Consider the following 17,622-nt stretch of genomic DNA (forward strand, 5'->3'; position numbering starts at 1 on the left):
GGCTCCCAGAAAAGAACAGCCCAAGGACAAAAAAAAAAAAACATGGTGAAAAGTCTTCACCTCGTTTTGACGATATTAATTAATAACCAAGAAAAAGGAGATAGCTGGTAGCATAATGTATGTGTCCATTTATTTATTATTTAACTAGAAAAATGGAACCAAAAGGCGAGAGGGTTAGATTGGCATCAGTGCCCCGCGCGCAGTCAATGCAGTGCACCATTGGGACAAAAGAACGAAGCACAAGAGATATCTTTGTAACAAAGTTAGGCTGTCTGTCTCCATTGCGCTAGCATGCGCCTTTTGAAAATCCTGCACAAAATTTGTCCTCCAGTCCTTGGCTGAACTGCTTATAAATGTGGTGTTGGGACGTCGGTTATGTTTCCTAGAGAAGGGTTGCCACAGTTTGCAGGTTTGCAGGCATCAGTACAGATGGCACTCTTTGTTCAGACAGGTGGTGGGTGCATCTCCATATGGACAGACACTCAGCATATTAAACGCGCAGAGCCACACACCACGAACACGAAAAAGAGAAAAAAAATCCACCGAATGTTGGTGACCATCAAAGTTACAAGATATGTGTTCTGCTTTGTTGATGAGAACCGTTCAAAGGAGTTGCTTGAATCTAAAACATCCAGCTTTTCTAAATTTGTTGCGTGAAAGGTTAATTAATTACTTCAATAATGTAGATAAACTTGGTTGCGCTGCCAGTTGCATAAGAACTAATCTTGAGGATCTCCTGATCCTTATGCTTGCACCATCATACTTGAAAGATCCATTAATAACAGAGGAAGTGAGATTCGGAGAAAAGAGTATATCTTAATCTTCGAGCTTAATTTGACCTCTTTATAATAAAGAAATCCCATACCGCCCTTTCATAATGATTTGCACGGCATCTTTTGGAAGACGACACCGAGACTTGTCCAAAGTTGCACGCTTCTAGAGGGAATTTCATCGAAGTAGCGACCTTGTGAACTTGTAAGGGAGATGTATACCCGAAAAGCTGAATGTTTGTCATTGAATAGAAAGATTTTTGCTGGTGGCCCATCAATTATAGTGGCAGCTTTGGCTTGCATTAAATGTGGATGTAATGGGCTCTGTTGCAGCAGGAGAGCACAGTTGAAAAAATTTCACACCGAGTTGCCAGTAGTCTCGCCCAATTGCGTTTTTCCCGCAACTAGGAGCTTCCACAAGTTGGCTAGGTTGGTTTTACATGATATGACCAATTCCGATCAAGATATAGATGCTGGTAGTTTCTTACTGTCAACAGTCATTTAAGTGGCCTCCACACACCGGACTATTAAACATGTTGCCAATCAACGGAAACAGAAATCATCCAAGTTTTTCAGTGGATTAGAAAATTAATTATGGCACCCAGAAAACCTTCACAAACTTGGCTACAATGTCGAATTAAGGCGCTCCAGTCGTCAAAAGGTTGACACCTTGAATCACATCGCTCAACGCATTGCATGGCTGAACCGCGCGCAGGAAACTGACCTTGTGAGGTCTGAGGGACGGAGGGGTAAACAGAAGTTTTTCACTGGCGAGGTGTGTCCCCAGCTATTAGACTCTGATCCATCTTAGTCATCTTGTAAAGAAAAAGAGGAAAGAGAACACAAAGATTGTCATTCCATTGTTCTGTTTTGAAATTTCATGTGGAAATATGTGAGGCGTTTTTCAGCTTTTATGCGTAATTTTTTTTCAAATATGATTCCGTCAAGTCTTCGGAAATTGAATTTGCTTGCTTTAAAGATACACTTAAAGAGTACTAGATCGAGCAAAGTTTGGGGTTCTGGATATTGATTATGCTTAGAATGACAGACCTCCAGAATGATTTCCTTGGAGTAATGATCTGACCATATATAAATTTATCTTGCAACCAGTTAGGTTCTGCCCAACCCCAAATTATTACCAAAATTAATGAGAAGAAGATGCAGTTATTCAATTTCTCTAACTATATATACTTCAATGATTCAATCCTCACTTACAATCATGTCGCAGAGATGCCTGCTGCATCACCCGCACACAAGCAAGCACACACGCACTCACCCCTTTTAACATAAGATGGGATCTTACATCATCATCTCAAGCTATATAAATTAAGGAAGAAAGATGGTGCGACCAGGATCTCTGCTTTTTAATGAGTAGACGTGTAAAATTTGCTTCTTAAATAATATAATTCCCTTGCTCTGCCGTATGAAATAAAATAAACAAAAGACAAAATGACCTACCACTATCTTTTTAAAGATGGAAACTTTGATTTTGATTAATGGACACAAGGTGAACAGCAGGACCCACTTTGTCCGAACGCATTCACATTCACACAAACGGTATTCAATTCCCACTGTTAAGTAGCCATGCAATTTTATCTTAACGGTTAGATCTGAAGTTCCAGTCCAGGTGAAACCAAATGCACAGGAAAGTAACGTTAAGCGTGTAAGTCCATGATCTTAACGAGAAAGAGCCCCGACACGATCTGAATGAAGCAAGAAGCGACGCCATAGCAAGCCCCTCGACATCACAAGAGGTCCCAGGCAGATCCTTGAGGGATATGAGGTCTTGTCCCATATAACCAGCAATTTTCACAACTATGGGTTTCTTAGAAAACAATGCCAAATGTCTTTCCACATACAATCAGTGAAACTATCTCTTTCTACAATCCAACTACAGATTCAGAACTGACAAAACAAATAGACAACTTCATGTGAAGGTTTCAGGTCTCTCTCCTCTGTGAGTAGCAGAATTCAACAGAAGGAGAGCTGCAGGTTGTCATTGTATGTACTGTTAGGCATGCACATGGCGCTGTAGAAAGCAGAACTTATTATAAACAGATAAAGCAACATAGTCTCTACCCATGTATCTATCTTGTATGGCAGCTTCCTTCATCTAGGGTACTTATGGAAAAAATTTTGTTTATCACAGTTAGAAAATTATGCAATCTCTCCGGGAATAAACAAGTAGCCAGCCAGTAATACGGATAAACAAGAAAACGAAGTCTCTTTCACCCTCTATCTTAGAAGACCTACCAAGTTCAATATCTTTTCTCCTACCTTAGCTTGTTCGCCTAAGAAGTGTTAGAGAACTCCAAATATAGCTTGATGATCTCCATTTTTTGCTGCTCTGAACATGTCTAACGACTGTTCAAGTAAACTATTCAGCAGAAGAAAGGCCAGCAAGGCCTAGTGAAGCAGAGGAAAAAGCCAAGAATTGCTGCAACCAAAGGCCTCTGGGATCACAAATACCGCACTGTCCTAGGACAGAGGAGATGCAAAAAAAAAAAAAAGGGAAAGCTGATCGATGAAGTTGATCCTTAGCAGAAAACGAAAAAGGAAAGAAAAAGGTTAAGCTGAAATTGGATTGTCAAACACGTCCACAAGTTCAGAGGAAGGGGAAAGTGGCCCAAATCAGGTGATGGCTATAGCCGATATTGTTGCATATACATTTCTATGCAACTCATCTATGAAAGCAACAAAGCTTGTTAAAGCAAGGATCTTTAAGTCAATAGCTTCCACTAATATCTGGTGGTGAAACCTTCGAACAAACATCAAAAGAATCGGCCATATTCAAAACAAAAATGGAAAATGTGAGCAGCTCGCTGATCATAAAGGCAGGTGAGGATCTAGAGCACGTCTAGAGCTCCAGCAATTAGAACATATTTTGATCCATCAAATGCATTGTCGACCTCAGAGATAAATTGGAAACATATTTGTTCTGACAGTGCATCTATCGCAACTGAAGTGACGTGTATATATATATATATATATAGATATAAAGCACACGCGGATATATGACGAGTTGACAGCCTTTCTCACATGGATTGCCCTCCTTGCTCAGCTGGTTGATTTTAGGCATTCAAGTTGAAGGAGACTTAGAGTTCAAGCATAGAGCGTGCATATATAGTATAAAACGCGAAAGTAATAATACGGCGATTAGCAGCTTAAGTGATTCAGAATATTGATATTATACTTTGATATGAATGAAGTCTGCATCTTAAAATTGAAGAAAAAAGCGGCTTCTTTCGGAACTGTATGCAGCAACAAGATTTTCCGTTGTAAAAATCCTCAGAATAAGGCGATGCATCGATCTCCATGGTACTGCTCAGCTGCTGGCTGCTGCGTATAACTAGCTACGCCAAATCGTACATTAAAATATTATAGCCTTTTAAGTATATAATTGAATAAATAAATAGAGTTTTGACAATATGTGGATAGAGAAAATAAAAGAAGTACGTAAATTTTATTTGTAAGTCATCTATATAATCTGTTTGATGCTTCACAACGCGACACAGGTAAGGTTATTTTTTCAAAGTCAATTTCAACATTGACATTTATTTTTTAAAAAGTATTTGTACGCATGGTACCTCAGGGTAGGCAGGCGGCTGCCCGCTGGTGATGATGGGGGAGGCACGACCTCTTTTTTGGTCCTTTTTTTTTTTTTTTTTTTGGTTAAAGAACAAAAACTGAAAAATAAGGGGAGGTCGTCGCCTCCCCCGATTGCTGCTGGCCTTCCCCTGTCGGCAGATCGTTCGCTAGGGGAAGCAGGCAGCAGCCCAGAAGCGAAGATGGGGAAGGCAACGGCCTCCCCCACCCTCAACACTCAACATTGAGCATCTGTTTTTTCTTGTCTAATAAAATGACGTCTGTATGGACGGCCCAAACCAGGCAGGTGTTATATATATCCTCTTGTTATCACCTCTATTAAAATACCATAGAAATATTGGCCTAAGTGTAGATGTATATGTAGTTTTTGTTATGTCAAATGTCGTTGCCTGGATAGATAAATTTAAATACTTATCGTTAAAAAATAGTTATCACATTGTCAAGAAATGTTTATAGCACGACAATGATTTATGATGGCTTCAGCGACGATTTATATTTCTTGTAGGGCGATGAAATTTTAACAGGCTAGAGATGTTATATATACCTAGTATACAGGTCGACGGAATTTTACTGGTTTCGTGATGCGTTTTGACCAAGTAGACTAGCGAATACATGGTTCATTCAGCTCTTGAATCCTGATCAAGCAAACAACCAGCCGTGGCCCGTGTCCATGGGAGACAACTTAATTAAGAGATGTAAGTTAAAAAAGGAGCTCGGTTCCAATCACTCCATCATGTCTCCGTTTGGCACGCAAAGGATAGAAGGCATGATTATTCTCATCCTTTTGCCTTTCTGAAAATGACTTGGAATGTAAAACTCTAAGGTCAAACTGAAGTTTTCATCCAGGGAAATTTACTACTGCCTATTGTCCGGCCACATTAATGAAGCTTCAACTAATAACGACCTTCTACATATGGTAATTAACTGGCCAGAGTGGGTCAACTGTCTAAGTACTGGCCGCCGCTTCTCCCAGGCTTGCGCTAACCTCTTGGGTTCTTGGGTTGGGTGTGCTCGCATCTGTAGACCCATCTTCTTGAAATACTAAGGGAACCCTTCTTTTTCAAGTATTTTTTTCGCCATATACAGGTCATTTCGCTTTGGGGTCATGGCCTGTTCAGATGAAGTCTCACAGGATCATAATTACCGGTAGATTGAATTGCGTTCGCCATTAGCTACAGTGTGATGGGCAGTCGGTCTGAGACCAGAAATCTAAGTTCCTCTGGATATCAGACATCCAATGCCGATTGCCGTTACTTTTTTATATTTGTTGTCTTCCATTATTCCATATCCTGTTGTAACAGATTAGGAAGTGGATTATGGGCATCGATACTTTTTCCAAACTGAGAGATCTTCTCCCTCTCGCGCTGTATAATATTTGACGTTAATACAAAAGAAAATATTGTTTTTTGCTGCTCCACTTTCCCTTTTTTCCCTTCGCAGCCTCTCCTTAACTCTTTCCATCGACCGTTCACATTTGACGCTCGGGCCTCTTCATCTTCAAACCAGCTAGCAAGCTTTAAGCCTGGCCTCACCTTCTTCACTCATGGTTAATGTCACACCACTGGCACTCGTAAAGATCCAAGCCATAAGCATCCGCGAAAGATTCACTGGGGTTTGCTCTGTTCGGTTCAAACAGAAAAAGCTTCAGAGTACCAGAGACAGCATGCTATAACAACTTATATAGTGCAAACTCTATTAGGCAACAACTTCGAAGATAACGGAAGCCTTAGCACATTAGGGTATAGAAAACACTTGATGGAAAAAAAAAACGACAATGAACAGCATACACAATGAACGTAAATATAGATCATGTGGTAGATACAAGATCAGTTTAGCAGTCGCAGATCATATAATAGCGAAACAACAACCTTCTAGAGAAGCTTGTTGTGTTTGCATGAGCGCACGTGTGTGTAAATAGATGATGGCGGTGGTATGCTTGATCAAGCTACTATCTTCATGCCCAGCCTGTTCTGAGCAAAAGCAACCAGATTCTCCATCTCCTCGTCGTCAAGAAGACCGTCCCCATTGGCGTCGGCTTCCCGCATGCCTTCTTGGCTCTTGAACCAGCTGAGCCTCACGCTGGCGCTGCGCATGGCAGCCCGCAGCTCCCTCTTGCTTATGAGACCATCGCCGTTGCGATCGAACTGCTTTAACCACCTCTTGAAGTCCTCCAGGGAAAGGCTTGGTTGGCAGTGAGCACACTTCAGCACGATCGTCATCTTTCTCTGTCTCTTAGTAATTTGTTTCTCTCTTGCTCTGTCTTCTCCTAACCAAAGCCACGTTCACTTTGTTTATCACGATCAGATGGCCAAGAGGATCAGCAATCATTTATAAGCATCTCTCTTTCTCTCTCTAGATCTCTCTCTCCCTTTCTAAAATATTATATTTTATTCAAAACAAAGTTGCCATCCATTGTTCGTCCTTATCAAGCCGAAGAATCGTATAAAGGTGTTAGGCAGCACCATCTTCATGACCAAGAGACTGCCTTTGCCAACTCTACGTTTCCTTTCTTTGTTGCAGACGTGGAGTGCAGCTGATCATCATTGCCAATAATTTGACACCGCAGCTACCGTCGTTAATCGAAAGACTTTGACTGACCAATAATTAAAACTGATATATACGCTCTTGATCTTGGGTTTTCGTATCACTTGGGTGTCATCGTCGTGCTCATCGCGTTTAACGTGATTCGTACTGTACCCGTTGTCAAACCCAAGAAAGATGCGTTGATTCACCAGGAATCATGCACAACCATCATCGTGGAGGTGGAGTTCTGTTTTCTTTGCACTCCGCTGCAAGAAACCACCCTTTCGTAGCTAAAGTGCTTCAAGCGAATATTAATGACTTTCTTGCAGTATTCCTTTTGAAAAGAAATGATGTTTCTGACTTTCACCCGCGAGTTGATCGTTGTGCGTGATCTCTACGTGAAAAAAATTTAACGAAGAAATATTCGTCATAAAGGGCGGCGGCCACCGATGAAGGGGCATGCATGGTCTCCGGTAGTGCCGCCTGCTTGACCGCGGCCATAACGACGACCTACATTATCAATCTAAAGTTGCTTCCAATCTGACACAACGGGACCTAGCATGACTTCAATCGGAACCTTGAATTTGTTTTCCAAGATTTAATCTTCTTTTTTCCTTTCTACACTCAATTAGTCCTCAAAAATTTTGAAGAAGCACGCCGGAAACTGCCTATACTGCCTATGGCCAGGGCATATGCACGCACCCTGGCTTCCCTGTGCGTGTGTGTGTGCGTGCGTGTGTGTGTCTGTGTGAGAGAGAGAGAGAAAGAGAGAGAGAGAGAGAAGCCGGAGCTCTTTTCTGCAAAACTTGGACATAAGGAATAGTTTTAATATGAAAACACAGAATTTGTACTCAGTATAATTGACTTGGATTCAATTTTTTGAAGAATGCATCAGATCACCTTTAGCAAGGCGATCTGATTGCTAATGGAGAACCGAAAAGGTTTTGATTGTTCAGATGGCGCTGCCAATGTAGAAAGTCCTATATTTCAGAGTCGCATGTGCTAAAAGCCTTACGTATTCGATTTGTTTATATTCTTGAAGAAAAATACATCTAAAGCTTAGTTGCCCAGTGAAAACCACTAAATTGGCTGCAACTGTGGAACTTGAGAATCCAGAACCACATATTTTCTTGCCCCTTAAGAAAAGTAAGGGTTGCTATTATTGAACAAGCCTACAAAGTCACCGTCGTGCTGCAACCTTATGGAAGACACTACTTCATCAACATTGTTTTTCTGAGAATGAACACCATTTATATAACAACCTGATCCACTCCCGTGCTCGGGCCCTTAGTTCGACGAATCCCAACCCGACCCTAACAGTTTTGGTTTCAATCCTAAAAAGACTAGTAACCAAGACAATCATCTCATTAAAGTCTCTCTTTATAAGTCCTTGAAGATCCCTCACAATCTTCGATACGGGACTAAACTTCTGGAGTGCGTTCACGCGTGTGGGACCCCAGGTCCGAGTGTTGAAACCGACTCTGATACCACTATAACAACCTGACCTACTCTCGGGCTTGGGCCCCTGGTTCGACGGATCCTAACCCGCCCTCTAGCAGTTTCGGTTCCAATCCTGAAAAGGCTAGGAACCAGAACAATCATCTCATTAAAGTCTCCCTTCATAAGTCCTTGAAGATCTCTCATAATCTTCGATACGAGACTAAACTTCCGAAGTGTTACAATTTATCATGGATTTTCTAACAAGTTAGCTTTCAAGTCATTTGTTGTTTCTTTTTGGACATTAGGGAGAATCTGGAACTTTCATGATGAGTTTCTTTTTCTTTTTCTTTTTTTTTTGAAAGAAAAACAATCGACGATGTATCTTCATTGATACACGCACGCAGGCAGGACATTACCAAGTTAATGGCCCATGATTACTACTGTCTACTCCGTTTTTCACCTTCCACGATCCGCCCAAACTGTTTTTCTAAACCTCCGCTCTGCCCACACCCTTGCTGAATTGAACATATGAAATGCGCCTTTCTAGCACTTTGTATTCCTGCTTTTGTAATGTCGGCCTTGGTGAATGGCTTGAAAAATCACAGAACCAATCACAATCTGCAGCACCAAAGTTTGAATCAAGTTGGCCACCTGATGATTGATTGAAGTAATCAATTGGGACAAGAAACCATGTCTTCTTGACGGTAAGATGTTCTTTCACTCTTTTTTGTGTTGGCAAGATGCACACGCTTTGGGTTAGGTGCCTCCAGTCATGTGGGCAGCTACCTCTTCGTAAAAACCATCTATCTGTTCTACTAATCTGCTTAGTGGCCCACAGTCCTCAAGGTAGAATCGTGGTCTTGATGATGAAAGGTTATCAAATCTTCCCGTCCAGATTACTGTTTCATGGATAGTTTTACCATCCTTTTTTTTTTCCCAAAAAAGCATATAAAACTAGAGACCCGTTGTTTTAGTGCAGGCAGGCGGCGAAAAGCTTTGTTGCATTTGTAGAGTTCTGCCTCAATCTTTACTCAATATGATTCTACTAAGGTTGTTGCTCATGGCACCGCTTAGAGGCATAAATTGAGTGATGAACCTCCCTGCCAGAACCAATAATCCACAACGTAGTTTATCAAAATAGTCAACCCAAGTACAAGAGAAAAGACTAAGGCAACATGATGATGTACGCCAAAAATTGCTTATGAAATATTGCCTTATTAAAATTAGAGCTAAAACATCACAGAGGCATTTACTGTTAGATTTGCCCATTACGTTGTTGCAATTGGATGGACATAATCAAGCAAGCAAAAAGTTGCTCATATCGAGCCACACCTCAAAGTGGCTTTCCATTGTCTAAATCCTCCATGACATCTATGTCTTTCCTTGCAGTAATTTTCTGCACATATCCTGCAAACATGAAAGCTACAGATAAGTTCATTTGCAAATTATGATGTTGAGAAAACAAAAAGTTGAGATCAATATAATAAACCTTGTAATATAGCACTTAAGCAGGCAATTTATATTGCTTTCGTTTTGTATACTGAGACTATGAAAAAAAAAAGCTGAAAATTTCTGCATGAAATCTGACCAAATTGTTGATTCTTTTCACATATTTGAATGAATAATTCCAACTTATGACGTATCAGTATCATAGTGGTTTCTTACAAGCAAATTGTATCATATCATTCATTCAAAAGGGTAACATCAAGAATAGAATCATACACAATTACCAAACTTTACTGCATCAATGCCCAAAGGAACCACATGTTGTGTTTTTCAGCAGAGAAAAGCTGCTTCGCAGTAACCAACTTTCATATTGCAATCCAGCACAAAAAGAACGTATCATTCACAATCCACAAACGTTCAGTGCCTGACAGATGCCACACAGCATCAATCCACATGTACAAATATTTGCAGGATATTGCTCTTCAGTATGAACAATAAAGACTGCCAATGCAAGCTATATAAAAGAGGGTATCTGTCCCAAAATTGTATCTTAAATCACAAGCAAGACTGGTCTAATGATCTCAATTACCACTATGCCTCTCGCCTAGCAACTAATTCTCCAAACCATCGTTGCTTCCCGCCTCAACATTGAAATTGGAGGCAAGCAGTGCATGATGACCAGGAGAATCAGAGAGGCATCAATATGACGATATCAAGTGGGGACATGCCTACAGCCACAAGGCATTAGCAGAATTATGGTAGCTGCTATGCAGCAGCCAAAAGACAAATGCTTGGGGCATGATGGCTGGGAGGTACAAATTAAAATTGGATGATAAAGAATCTCCAGGTTGTAGTAGCAGAATCATGATAACCATTAATATCAAGGAAAATCTTGCAATCCGACTCTTCAAGAATACTCATCAGGCACAATGGAGTGGCACACATTCTTTCCACATCTAGAGCAAGATGAGGTCTCAACATGAACCGAACGCAGAAGGTAACAAGTTATGTATTTCTATACTTTAACATGTACTTCGACCATGTCTTGAGATAAGCATTTACCAAACTATAAACTGGGTGTGCAATCCCTGGTATGCCAACGTCTGAAAACCATTAAAAAGAAAAGGGGACAACATTTTCCCAGACTGATAAATAGGACATTATAGTACCACATATTATATGCCGCTGATGGTTGTATGTAGAATGTTGATAATATGAGTTTGGCACAGTCAGACCCTGGACAAAGGGAAAAAGGGATTATGGAAAAGAAAAATTCCCCGTAGTTGCTGTTTCCACCTACACAACAATTCACTTTCCCAAAGGAAGATTTTCATACATGTATGGAAAATCTTTCAGCCAGCAGGAAATGCTATTTCTTTCGCATTGTTCAGAAAGTACAAGAAATTTGCACAGTTGACTTGTATCTCTCAGCCAGCAGGAATTGCTGTTTCTTTCTCATTGTTCAGAAAGCATAAGAATTTGCAAACAGTTGACTTATACTAGCCTTCTGTTTCAATTTCAAAATGAAAAGGCGAACACGAGATCCAAGACAAAACCCAAATCAGTGTGTTTTCCTAAAAAAATAACGAAACAATATTTTAGCCATAAAAACAGCTCATTGATTGAAGAGAAACAGGGCAGGGATAAGAAAGGCTCTACCGTTTCAGCACCCTTGTTTAGCACCAAATTAAATAGTTGATGCAGCCACAAAAGAATGGGGTCTAAACAAGCAAAAATGACCATCGCCTGTAAGTTTACATGATGCCAAGCATCTTCCTCGAGGTTGACACCTTCTGCATCAGTGTGACATAAGACTAACTATTGCTTTCATGTCTTCTCACTCGTATCTGTATTCAACTTTATCCACAATAAATGATCGAAAGTGGAAATCATTGCCCAAGATGGAATGGATTATGATAGTGTTCTTTCAGTCAGAATTAGTCCCCGGGACCCCGAGACATTGGCTTCCGCCAACAGTGAACCCGCATATTCTACTAAGCAAAAACACCTAGCATCTAAAAAACAGTCAAATATTCCTGCAATGATCAATCAAGACATTAATCACACATTCAAACTGAAAGTAGATTGCAACAATTCAGCTTCAGTGATTTTTCTTTGCACAAGATAACAAAAAGAGAAATTTATTGAGGGTATGCAAAAGGTGGTGAAAGATGGAACCTCAATAATACAGCAGTCTACAGGTTAGATCAAGCAAGGAATAAGTTGTTTTTAGTCTATACTGTTAGCCTTCAAAGTGAATGGCAGTTGACTTCTTTCCAGACTGCAAAACACGTATCTCTAACAGAAGCAGATCATCTTCGCTGACAACTAGAGATATCATAGGCCACAAAAACCGGTAAGCTCTGATCAAGCAACAAGCAAGCTATTTTTTAGTCTATATTGTTATTCTAATTGATTTTTGAATTGGATTCCCTTCAAATACATTATTTATCAGTAGAGTATCAAAAGATGTACTTCAGCAAGTCTCTAAACATTTGCTAACTAGGCTGGAATCCTTTAAGATTTAACTTAATGATCCCTTTGTAGGCTGAAATCCTTTAAGATTTAACTTAACGGTCCCCTCAGTCTTCACAGAGAGATTTCATTTAGTGGTTGTATCCCCATTTCATTTACAACTTTTTGTTTTTAGTAACCACAATGATTTCCCATTAAAGTTAGGCCTGTATTCTTTCTCACTGTTGTTTGTATATAATCTACCTCTAAATATGTATGCATTGTTTATTTATTTTACTGGGAGAAGATGAAGTGACAAAGAATGGCTGAACCACAGAAATCTTATCAAAGGCATTCCCAGCTACCCCGCACTCTTCCCTCTTCTCCCCCTCCTCCCCCTCCCACCCCCCCCCCCCCCCCAACAAACCACCACCAAAAAAAAAAAAACATAACTAAACAAAAACAAAAACAAAAATAAAAATCCGACCACCCACACCCCAAAGAGAAAAAGGAGAAAGAAAGAAAACAATGAAGGAAGAAAATGATTGTATGTAGATTGAGATTTAAATTATACTGCTTAGGATCATGAATTTTAAGTGCATATGCATGTACCTATAAGAAATCAGATGCACGTCTATACCATTCATCAACTCATTCTCCCTGATATAAAATGGTTGTATTGAGAGACTAGTAAAAAATTAGGTGGTAAAGATATGTTATGGTCTCCCCATCAGTATTTTTGAATCAATGTTTTCTTGTAAACCCCATTCCGTCTACATTCTGCCTGTTGGCTTGCTTTGCCAGTTCATTCCTAAGTAAAAAACCTACCCTGCACTTAGGCCATGTGTCTGAAAGGGTGAGAGAGGCACCGTGTGATGCCCCATCTCACCACCAGCACCTCCAGGGGTGCAATAGAAAACATGAGATATCAATACATTTTATAAGCCCTTTGGTGGAGGGTGCCATGTCATGAGACACCCTCCACGAGGTGTGAATGGGGGTCACATGGACAAGATAAACAGTCTTTCTTAGACCATTTCATCCACCTTTCATATACGTCCTTAATAACGAAAAGAATTTCAGATGTGAATCTGTTGCCCCGACAAGATAATGTATACATGCACTACTTTACAAACATCTTTAACTTATTTTGAAATAAAGCTTTCTTAATACATGACACGGACATATATGAATAGAAGTTCCTCCAAGTGTTCATATTCTGCACTTCAATTTGTTCCACTTTTTCACGATTTCCTTTCCAGGGTTTTGCATGGCATTTCAGATGTTTGTCATGCCATCTTGAAAATTTTAAGAAGACAGGTTTCTGTAACAGCAGCATAATCTTAGTCACAAGGTGCTATCATCTATAAAGCATTTTGGTACCCTGGCATTATGACCATTGTGTTCTCAAGAAAAAACAAAAGCACAAATCCGATGAAAAAAAATTGCGTAGTGCTGCAGTGGCTACTCCTTTTCTATAGGGTCATGCACTTACAAATTTTAAAAGCGAAATCAGTATCCTGAAACTGACCTTGCTTTGTATTTACTCAAAAGAAAAAATGCATGTATCTTCCCAAATCCCAAGTTCTCAATGGATAAGCTTAACGGTATATATTGCAGGAAACCTGATTCCCAATTTGACACATTTCATCAGGCCGTTAAGGTACTAGCATCTACAGCATATCCTTTCATTATTTTATTTAACCTGTTTCTGAAGTATCCTCGGTAATGGAACATGTCATTGTCAGCATCTAATTTTCTACAGATCCTTATCACGCCTCTTCTTCTTGTTCATCAAAATCTGTATATATATATATATATATGGAGAGAGAGAGAGAGAGAGACGCACAATCCATGTAATAGGACCATATGAACTATTATTGTCCGTCATCCATTGCATGAGATCTAACGGAAAATATCTCATGAATTATGAATATTTGAATTTATAGCATGCCTGAACTGCACATACCTTTTTTTTTTTTTAATCTTTTACTCCAGAGACAGTGGCAGTTCGGGCATGCTATTAATTTGAACTCCTATAGCTTTTTTCATCTTCCACCCCTGAGATCCTCTTTAGTACATCTCATGCAATGAACGATAGACAATGGTTTATACAGTTGATACCTTTCTTCAGTCCATATAGAATAGATAGACACTATATATATATATATATATAGCATTTGTGCTTATGTACAGTTTGGCAAGCCAGTCAAAAAGCAGCTGGTTTTCACAGCAGAATAGGAAACCACAAAGCTGTACTCATTCACCCAAACAAACTGTAGACGGCATACAAAAGCTAATAACAAAGAGAAGTTTTATTCACAAAAGCTACCTATTCCGAGGCAAGGAATGCATTTGCAAACAGTCTCTTTCCCTTTCTTATTGTAGTAGCTCACATAGCCTGAACCTTGACAGCTTCTACACTTCCCTGTCCATTCATAAACAACTGGCTTGCAATCCTGTAAAAAGCAAAAAACCGAAACCAAGATGAAGCAAAATTAGCTCAATTAAAAAAAAACAGCACAGGTTCTCCATTCTAACAAAAGGAAAAGTAAAAAATAAAAGCAGAAAGCACAGTACCAGCAAACTATCTTTTTTACGTTTTGGAATCCATTTGCAAAGACGCTTCACCACATTCTACCGTCAATTCCAGTTTCGTTAAGCACGAGATTCCGCGTAAAGGTGGAGATTCGAATCATTAAGACTCACCATCCCTTAATTTCGGATACAACAACGAGAATCATTTGAGAAAAGCAAGCAATTCTTGACCCTAAAAGTTTTTCTCTGCCTACATTCCACCCAAAGAATGATTTTTCAATTCGAGCATCCTTTAGCTCATCGATTGACCAGTCCCTTAACCAAAACCAATTGGAAATCTACTCGAAGCAATGCACTTAACAAAGCAAGTAAGAACCCAAAATGAACACGTTTATATTAAAAAAAGGATAACTGTCCAACATTCTGCCTCGATAGACAAAGGAAGTAATTCGTTTAGGAGGAAAAAACAGCTCCTCATCGTGTTCACCTTATGAGAACAATGACTTCCCTCAAAATATGCCCTCTTGTCCGATCATCCCATCAAGTTCACCAATTCCAAGATAGAAAAAAAGGAAACAGGGAAACGAAACCTCACTCGTTGAGCTAGAAAGCGATGAGACATCAACAAAGGAAGGGGCAACAGAAGACAGGTAGAAGGAAATGGAGTCGGACCTGAGTTTGGGGATCGCAGGCGACCCGCCTGTCGATCTCTTCAGGCGAGACGGGGGCGGAGTCGGGGTACGTCATCGGCAGAGGAAGGGCGTCCTCTCTGCTCAGGTAGCTCTCCCCGTCGCGCGCCCATTTTTCCCTGGCATTCGCCCTCACCCATCCCCGCCTCGGAACCTCGGGCGGCGCCGGCCCGACGGCGGCTTCGGGTTCGGGCGGGAATCGGAGGCCCTGGTCGGCGGCTTCGGGGACGGACCAGGAGGCCGCACCGGAGTATTCAGCGTAGCACCGTAACCGTAACGCGACGGCGCGAGACGTGGTCTGAAAGAGACGAGACGGTCGAAGAGAATAGGGGCCCGGAGTCGGAAAGGGAGGAAGAGTGGGGAGTCTCAACATTTGCTCGAGCACGTCTCGGGACGGCTACAGAGCATCCTCCCTGTCCTGGGGCGGTTCGAGGAGCAACTTGGAAGTAAACTAAACGGCCTTGGGTGGAACTGGAGTGGAGCCGCATGCATGTACATGTAATATAAGGCAAACCGAAGAGGAACAATACGGAACGGACACCCTCAGCGAAAGCGTTGCATCATGAAGGCAAGAGACGTTTTTGGCTTGCTGCTGCTTTCAAGGCTCGTAGTAAACAAAATACCTCACAGACCAAAGCTGTTCTTAACTACTTGCCCTTTCAGCTGAAAGGCTTACTGCTTCTTCTGCCTTTGCTGAGAGTTCGCCATTGTTTTGAATCCGCATCCATCTGATCTGAGATAGAGAGGCGTCGCCGTAACCTGTAAATTCTTCATTGATTCGGTTAGGTATCTCTCTTCCTAATGGCTCCCTCCTCTACTGTATCTGTAGGTTTTGCACACACCCTAAGCAGAGTCAGAGTCAGGGCAAAATGGATCTGAGCATACCATACCCCCCCAGTGAACCAGCGGCTAATTTGAAAAAAAAAAACAAAACAAAACAAAACAAAACTTGGGCAGAAGCAGCCACCTGATTGGTTGCTCTCTTCTCTATATACTGCAGCACCCATGCTTTCTTATTGCCGGATAGCCCAAGTGGCCAAAAACGTACACAAATTACAAAACTTGCTGCTCCGTGATTGTGTACTTGCCTACATATTCACTGGACTTCATAATCTACAGTTTACTGCAGCTAGCAAGGGCGTTTAGGCGGTAAGCAACGAAACTGAGTCTCACGTTTTACTTTCATGGCGATATTAAACTGTGCTCGCCCTTAGCCTTCACATGGTAGTCACCTTTCTCCTTTACTCAGACCACCTACCTCTCTTTTTTTGGGTTGCTGCATTAGATTTCTCTCCACTATCTTCCCTTCTTTCATTTTTTTCTTTTCTTTTCTTTTCCTTGAAAAAGAGGAAACCCCCAAGTCCTCTTCCAATTCGAGAATGAAAACTCTACTTAGACACTTTCTCTGGGTGTTTCATGATCATGGAACACTAGAGGACAAGTGTCTTGTAAATTTTCTCCAATCTATCTTTAAAATAGATTCATGAGGCACTTGGAATGTCTTTACAACCAAATAACCCTTCTCATTAAGGCAAAGGTATGTCCAAGATGGTAAAGATTTTGAGTCTCTAATTTAAAAAAAAAAAAAAAAAAAAAAAAAAAAAAAAAAATCTTGGCTCCGCCATAGCCGAGCTCTTATCCAGGATAAGGAGGAGCACTAGCAACCACCATAAACTGTCGCGTCCCTTTCAAGACTTTGGCATTTAAAAATAAGGTCGTGAGTGAGATCATTGCTACGTATCCCCACTTGTTTTACATGAAATGAGAGTTCAAACTCACGTCTTAATCCAAAGACAGCGAATCATTATTAATGCTCACGTTTCAAATTAGTTTTCCTTTTTCCCTCTTTTTGGTTTTGAGGAGGGGTGAGTTATTGGCGGCACCTTCGTACCCACAATATCTTTATCCAAACAATACAAGTTCTTGCACCACAAAAACAAGCAGTGACATTCGAACCAGATTCCCAATCATAACCACATGCAGGGATATCAATAGATCCTACTGATTTATCGGATGTTCACTTATACTTTCTACCATATCTAAATCCAACTTATAAATTCAGAACATGAATCCCATCCAAATTTGTCCTTCAAGTTCACCACTGTTTTATGATAATATGTTAACAACTTGTTTTCCAAGTGTGTGGACATGGGACA

The 17,622-nt window shown here is 40.6% G+C and overlaps 2 protein-coding genes across 2 annotated transcripts; both read right to left on the minus strand.

Annotated features, from left to right (window-relative positions):
• Nucleotides 1-6,040: 6,040 nt before the first annotated feature.
• LOC116259284 (uncharacterized) lies at nt 6,041-6,672 on the minus strand. Its single transcript, XM_031637021.1, has one exon. It carries the CDS (start codon nt 6,593-6,595, stop codon nt 6,317-6,319), a length of 279 nt encoding a protein of 92 aa, XP_031492881.1. The 5' UTR covers nt 6,596-6,672; the 3' UTR covers nt 6,041-6,316.
• A 2,768-nt stretch (nt 6,673-9,440) lies between these two features.
• Nucleotides 9,441-16,003, minus strand: LOC116258346 (protein disulfide-isomerase SCO2). Its single transcript, XM_031635452.2, has 3 exons — nt 15,450-16,003; nt 14,572-14,698; nt 9,441-9,746 (listed from the first exon to the last, which is right to left on the minus strand). The coding sequence occupies exons 1-3, from the start codon at nt 15,837-15,839 to the stop codon at nt 9,673-9,675; spliced, it is 591 nt and encodes a 196-aa protein (XP_031491312.1). The 5' UTR covers nt 15,840-16,003; the 3' UTR covers nt 9,441-9,672.
• Between the last annotated feature and the right edge of the window lie 1,619 nt (nt 16,004-17,622).

The sequence above is a fragment of the Nymphaea colorata genome, chromosome 8, assembly GCF_008831285.2.
Source record: "Nymphaea colorata isolate Beijing-Zhang1983 chromosome 8, ASM883128v2, whole genome shotgun sequence".
NCBI lineage: Eukaryota > Viridiplantae > Streptophyta > Magnoliopsida > Nymphaeales > Nymphaeaceae > Nymphaea > Nymphaea colorata.